This window comes from Apus apus, chromosome 1 (assembly GCF_020740795.1).
Source record: "Apus apus isolate bApuApu2 chromosome 1, bApuApu2.pri.cur, whole genome shotgun sequence".
Taxonomy (NCBI): Eukaryota; Metazoa; Chordata; class Aves; order Apodiformes; family Apodidae; genus Apus; species Apus apus.
Window position 1 is genome coordinate 158,375,754 of NC_067282.1, and position 6,831 is coordinate 158,382,584.

The 6,831-nt window shown below is 48.4% G+C and overlaps 1 protein-coding gene across 2 annotated transcripts in view; it reads left to right on the forward strand.

The window, feature by feature from the left end:
• Positions 1–1,969, forward strand: part of NTN4 (netrin 4) — a 48,471-nt gene extending 46,502 nt beyond the window's left edge. For both annotated transcript variants that reach the window (XM_051632362.1, XM_051632372.1), the window contains exon 10: positions 231–1,969. In XM_051632362.1, the coding sequence (XP_051488322.1) occupies positions 231–367 (137 nt within the window). In that variant the 3' untranslated portion in view covers positions 368–1,969. The remainder of the gene's footprint in view (positions 1–230) is intronic.
• The last annotated feature ends 4,862 nt before the right edge of the window (positions 1,970–6,831 follow it).

Below are 6,831 nucleotides of genomic sequence, written 5' to 3' on the forward strand. Positions count from 1 at the left end.
AAAACTGAAGTTTGTATGCCACACATTCCTGACAGATGTGCCACAGAGGGCGTTTTTCCTTAGATACAGATACATCGATATACAGATACACAGAAGAATCAAGATGTGTAAATAATTACTCAAATAAGTGCTTTTCGACATGGGACTAGATATCCAGGCTGACTTTGCAGTGTCAATAGGCTACCTGAGTGTAGTGGTGTGCAGTCACTAACTGCTTTGCTGGTTTGCAGGCATGGAGTACCTCGTGGCAGGACACGAGGACATCCGAACAGGCAGACTCATCGTCAACATGAAAAGTTTTGTCCATCAGTGGAAGTCAGCTCTTGGAAGAAAGGTCCTGGAGATTTTGAAAAGAGACTGCAACTAGAGGTGCATGACCACCTAAGGGCATTTCTTTATGCACAACATGCAACAGCCTTCACAGAGAGAAGACCTCTAGGATGAAAACTGGAATGTAAGAAAATAGTGCCAAAACGTGTAGCGAGGCGTTCAGAGTTGTAGGCGCTATCTAATTTAACTCTTCCTAGCCAATGTTCGTTCACTCGCCTGTAGCTTCCTTGCCAGGTGCTCACCTGAGCCCAGCTCATCTTAATGTTGAGAGAAACAAAAAGGAAGGGCAGACGCTTGTCTCACTCCAGTGAAATGTTGGAGAAACTCCTATGAAGCCACTGATCACCCTAGACTAGATTGCCACCCTAGAGAGGGAAAGCGTGCCCACGAGCTACAGCTGAGAAGCAAAACACCACTGCCAGTGCCACCAGCATGGATCTGGAGTGACTTCCAGAGGCTCCCAGAGGATGCTGTGGTGAAGGCAATGTCTGCAGTGGCGGGCAGACAGGGGGAGTGATGACCACTCTCTTAAAACACCCCCTCGGGTTAGGACACTGCACCTGTCAAAGAGAACTGAGCACTGCGTGTTTTTAACCTGGTCACCCCACTGAAGGTTTCAGGGGCTATATTCCCTGTCTGTGCTGGTGAGGATGGAGCTACCGGAGTGAATCCAATCCCTCTGCCTTGGCACAAGCACAGCACAGGGCAGAGGCCGGCTCTCCACCCACCGCATGGCCACAGAGAAGAGCCAACTCCAGAGGGTGCAGCACCTCTGAGCTTTTGTCCTTGAAGTGTTAAAAAATGAACCTAGCCCTAGTGTAAATATTTCATTGTATAAAGCACTTTACTACCTGCCACTTCATGGTGCAGGAAGTCTAATTGTGTTGGGGAAAGCAGAGGTTGAAGGTGGCACATGAAAAAAATTCCCTGAAACAGAAGCACTCCTGAAGATCCCCCCAGTTGGACAGCATTAACAGTATAAAGGGAATGGCCAGCCTGGCACTGGCCACTCAGAGTATCTGAGGATACAATCTGAAAGATAAAGTATTTGCACTGAAGTCCCAGCTTCAGACCAGCACTTGGACCCCGTGGGCAGGACTCCAGCGAGACTTCGCAAGCAGCGTGAGAAGAGACTTTGAGACAAAAAATGCAATTTCCAGAGGAGAAAAACTCTGCCTGCAGAAAAAATGAGTGGATGCAGATAACAGAAAGGATTCACATTCATATATCGAACCCAGTGATTCATGGTGGGCCTGGAGTTTATTTTATTTTTATGTTAGTATTTAAAACTGAACTTTTTTTTTCCTTCTGTGTTATTTTTTGCAATATATACAGCCATTATACTTCCTCATTAACACCAGTATGGAATATAGCACAGTTTACTGCAGTTTTCAGCACTAAAATATATCTTTTCTGTAAAGCATTTTTAAACCACATTGCATAGAGTGTATTATGTTCATGAGTGTGAGAGGAAAGAAAAAGAAGACATACAAGACCAGAGAAATCTCAAATCTACCAATCTGCTTTATGTATGTATTTTTCTTTCAAGGTCCTGTGGACTCACAAAAAAAAAAAAATACACTATTTTGGTAATTTGATTTTATATCTCATGTATGTAATAAATATAATATGATTTCAACATCTTTATCTTCTGTTACTGCTTACACCACTGGCAATGCAGTCTTAGTGCCTGCACTAGAGAGCTGAGAAGTTGCCATGGGAGATATTTTCCTGGGGTTTAATATTCACCATATGGTAAAAAGCCAAGGAGCATGGATGGCTCACAGAAATCTCATTTCACCTCTATCTGAGAGGCTTATAAGCTCTTATCCTTGCATCCACACAGGCCTGATGGCTGAGCTGCAGAGGAGTTACCCATAAAAAGCAAGCCAGGGATGGCAGAAATCAGGCTCGTTCCCTACATTTGAAACACTTGAAACTTTAAAAGGGGAAAAAAGAAAAAAAAAAAAAAAAAGAAGAAAAGGCTGTGGAAAATGAGAGCTGTGGCAAAAGGTCTGTACAAACACTGTGGAGTGAAGTCAAGCATCAGAAATGAGCAGCCAGGGGGGTCAAGGCGTAACCTGCAGTGTGGGCAGCACCTCCTTGGGCAGGCAGTTAACCAGTGACTGCTGGGGCACCCATCTCCCCAGCAACTGGAGGAGAAGGCATGGAGAGGCTCCTGCTGTGACACTTGGAGACTAAGCCCCTCCAGTATCTCTGTTTGATTTTAAATTTGCAGTTATACCTGCCTGAGATATTTTTAGCTTACATTTATTTTAATGCAATTAGAACCACATTTGCAAAGGCTATTTGGTTAATGCGGCATCATGAAAGCTGGAGGGTGTGAGGACAGAAGCCCACAGTCCCAGCCAGAGCAAGCAGTGTAGGGAACTGGGGTGGCTCCAGCAGAGGATGCTGCTTATGGCACCTTGTCTGACCCATGTCCTAGCCTTGGGCCTGGGCACCGGTGGCTTTACGAATGAAAAGGATTAGCTTTCCTAGGGCAAATCTGCCCATGAGAGCTTTCTGTGAAGGGATTTTGGCTGGAAGGAGAAAAGTCCCTTTACCATGAGCAGGTAAACTGGATATTGCTCCATCCCTCTGAGATCAGAGGGATGACAAGCTGACAAGGTGGCCAGCCAAGCCCTTCTCAGTGAAAAAAGCTTGTTCAGACAGTAAATACTTGCAACCAAGTGAGTTCATGGAAGCAGCCTGCCTGGTTTATCTGTTTAATACCATCTGTTACATGTATAAGAATGGGATGTCTTTCCCTGCCCACCTGAGGAGTAGTCCTATTGCTTAATAACTCCAGGAGACCCATTCCTGTTGTGTGACAAAAATCAGTGGCAGGAAAGCCAACTTGGTCATAATCAGAGTTAGCAGCAGCATCCACGAAAGGACCTTTTCTTCCAATAATACCCTTCTGGCCTTACAGACAAGAGTTGCTGGTGGAGGCAAAGCTAGCCACTTCACAAGGGGCCAAGCTGCCCCTCTCTGGACCATGTTGCTCCTGAAGAGAAGAAGGCAGAGGTGGGTGCCAGGGTTCTGGGAACCAAAGCAGTGGCAGCAGCACCAGGAGCTACAGCAGCCCTGCCCAGAGCACCCCCATGCTGCCCTAGTGCCTCACCTGCATCTAAGAGCAAGTATCTTCCTGCCACTGAAGGAAACATGGTGGAGTCCTCAACCATCCCTGTTTCCAAGGCAGGAGGGTAGGTGGAAGCAGTGGCCAGGGGGCAGTGACAGGAGCTAGGGCCGGCTGCCAGTGACCCCATGCTCCTGGATGTCTGTCAGCATTGGAAGGGTGACTCTCAGCTGGTGACATGCACTTGGGCTAGAGGAGGTGAAGTGGGTGTGTCGGAGCCAGCTGCCACTACAGCACAGACCCAAAGCAGACCCGGTAAATAAAGCCCCTCCGGTTTGTCTTCGTATGCTCCAAACTTGTATCAGATGCCTGCAGCACAGAAAAGGGGAACACAAGAAACAGGGGAAAACAAGAAGTTTTCAGTCCCTCCTTCCACTGTGCATCTCTCCAAGCCCAAATCCTGTGCCCTGAGTCAGGGTTGTCAGGAAGGCTGTCAGGACCAGGCAATGAGATAAACCAGTATGCCACCGTGCGAGTGAAGCTTTGTCCACCGTCCTCTGCCACCACTGCTACTTGTGGCACAAAGCAGGACAAGCCACCCAGATCTGCCCATCAGTTTTCACTAAGCTGAAGCTGTGTGCTTGGAGGAGGCTGTACTCAGAGGTGTCCCACAACCTCCCTCAGGGAGGTCACCTCACACACCCGATTGCTCAAACCAGGACGCTAAGAAACATTTGCAAATGGGATGAGCACTCCCTGGCTGTGCAGGACCTGCAGGCTGGGTACCTCTGCCCAGCCCATTCAGCAGGAGCAGCAAGGTGATGGGACAGATGTATTTAGGTGAAACATCTGCTTTTGTTCTGTTAAAAAGCATTTGTCTCTTCAGATCACCTTAGCAGACACCATCCATGCCTACAGGCTGCGAGTGCAAGGAGGGGTGGGGAAGAAGCTGCCTGCAGTCCTGGCTGCACCCTTCTCCACAGCAGCATCTGGCTTTAGGGTGACTGACTGGGCAGTCCGTGGACTCCAGCAGCACGTCGTCCACCTCCCAGCAGGTGCTACTGATGGGGGCATCCTCCATCTTCAGTACCTCCCAGACCAAGCCCGGGTGGGCTGCAGAGATTGGTGCCCTCTCCTGCCACAGCAAGAACCAGAAGGTGGCTCGGGGCTGTGTTGTCTGCATGTGCGTGTGACCTGTCTGGCCAGCCATTGCTGGCCCCAGAGGAACAGGATCTTTCAGTCACAGTGGAAAATTACAGGCATGTTTAATATAGTTGCTCCGGAGGACTAAATCTTCTGGGATATGACCATGTTGCTGAAAATGACTGAACATCTGGTACTGCCGGACTGCCTAAATTGAAAGCTGGGCTGGTATGGGTAAACATAACAACTTGGAAACAAATAGTTGCAGTGTGTTTTGTTTTGTATTTTTGTTAATCTTTATTTTTAGTATTATCGTACTGACTTCAGTATCAACAATGGACAGAATAAACATCTCAAAAATGTCCAGTGGCTGGAGCCCCAGCATCCAGAGGAGCCCTCTCTCTGATAAGGCAAAAGAAGATCAGCTGTCTGTGGACCTTCTGGTCTGATGTGTTGATTTTTCGATGACGGTGTTTCAAAAGCATGCCCTTGCCCCAGGGTCACAGCTTCTTGCTGGTCTTTTCCCACAGCTCAGCACAGAAACCTCAAGGATGCCTTTTATTGCTTCAAGGAAAGGCAGTGAAGCTTTGGGAAGGCTCACAGGCTGGGAAATATACTATATATGGGAAATTGGTTGGTGTATTTAAAATGTTGAGCATGGCTGAGAGGCCAATGTGCCACAGCAAGCCTTGGTGTAGCCACTCCATGTGACCAGCCCAGCTACAGCCTGTGCCCATCTCCTCCCTTCTCCATCACTCCAGTGGCTCCTTTGGAGTAAAAATAATGCTGGGCTGCCTGCAGACATGATGTGCTCACAGATGTGCTGCATTCATGGCTATGCTTAACCCCAAGCAGTGCCAGGGAAAATTTTGTCATGCCCAAGTCTTGTTCCCTGCAATGTGGTCTGCCCTTCAAGGCATCTCCAAACTACCTGGGCACTTTCTCAGCTATAGAAGAGGCATAGAAGAAGTTTATCAGGCTGCTGAGAGGTCTGGGAGATGGATGTGGGTGCAGGTGTGTGCATGTGCACCCCTATGGGACTACTCACTGCTTCATTTCCCAGGCAGGCTGCTCACACTGCTGGCATTTCTTTCTTCGGCCTTTTCTCTCAGTCTTACGCATGTAAGTCATATACACTTACTGAGCACAGGATCTGGATTTTAAGCCATCTGGAAATCATGGGTGGCAAAAGGCCCTCAGATCTCTATGAAAATTGCTGAGAATAGAACTGTTCCTAAACCAAAGATTAGTGAAGGTTCCCAGAAATGAATTGCTGAGGACATGGATATGTACCCCTTTCAAGCAGGTGCAAAACACAGTCCAGCTCCAGGCTCAAGACACATGTTGAGGTACAGAAACAGGAAAAAACAGATCAAAATCAAGCAACCATTAATTAGTCTGGTGTAAGCCTGGAGTAAAGAACATTCACCGCTCTTTTCCCCGTGGCTGATTCAAGCATGTCATCCCTACCTGGTTCTGTAGGAGATATTTCTAACATTATAACCTTAAAATGTACAGCTGTTAAAAAACACAGTTGCTCTGTCTCTGCTCTTCACAGGAGCTGGTTCTCCTCTCCTTTGTTTGCATCAGGTGCAACCCATGTCTGGACTTTGAGCATTTGTGCAGCCTCCTGGTGGTCAAATCTGCCGAGTCCTCTCTACTTGAGGTTTATTGGAGTAACACCTGTAAGAGACAAGGGAAGTATTTCAGGCACACAGACTAGGACTGTAGATTCTCCTCACCTAACATGAGGTATCAGTAGCAGGTGGCAGCTGTGCAAGGATGCCCAGGGTTGCAGAAGAGATCCAGCAGCACCGTGAGGGGGGCATTACAGCTGCCTCAGGGGCAGGTCAGGAGGCAAGAAATGCACAAGTACTTTTGTAGCTCAAAGAGCATCACTAAGACATTCTTGGTAGAAGAGCAGGGGATTAAAGGCACCTTCTGTAGAAGCAGGGAAGATAAACAGAGCAGACGCCCAGGTGTGGCCATCAGCAGCATCCTTTGCCACCTCTGTGGCTGCAGGCAAACTCAGGGAGAAGGAACCCCAGTGGTGGGAGACAAAGGAGTCTCAGCCATTGATGCCATCAGCCCTTGCTCAGCATGGCTGACCAGATCTGATCTGCCCCTTCCCCAGAGAGCTGCAACAGCAGGGTCATTTCTTGACCTGCAAAGCAGGTCCTCCAAAAGGCCCCCAGAGCTGCTGGGGTGACTGGGACAGGGAAGGTGATGGAGGGAGCCTGAGCTCGGTCACTGCAACGCGTGCAGCTGGCAGCCAC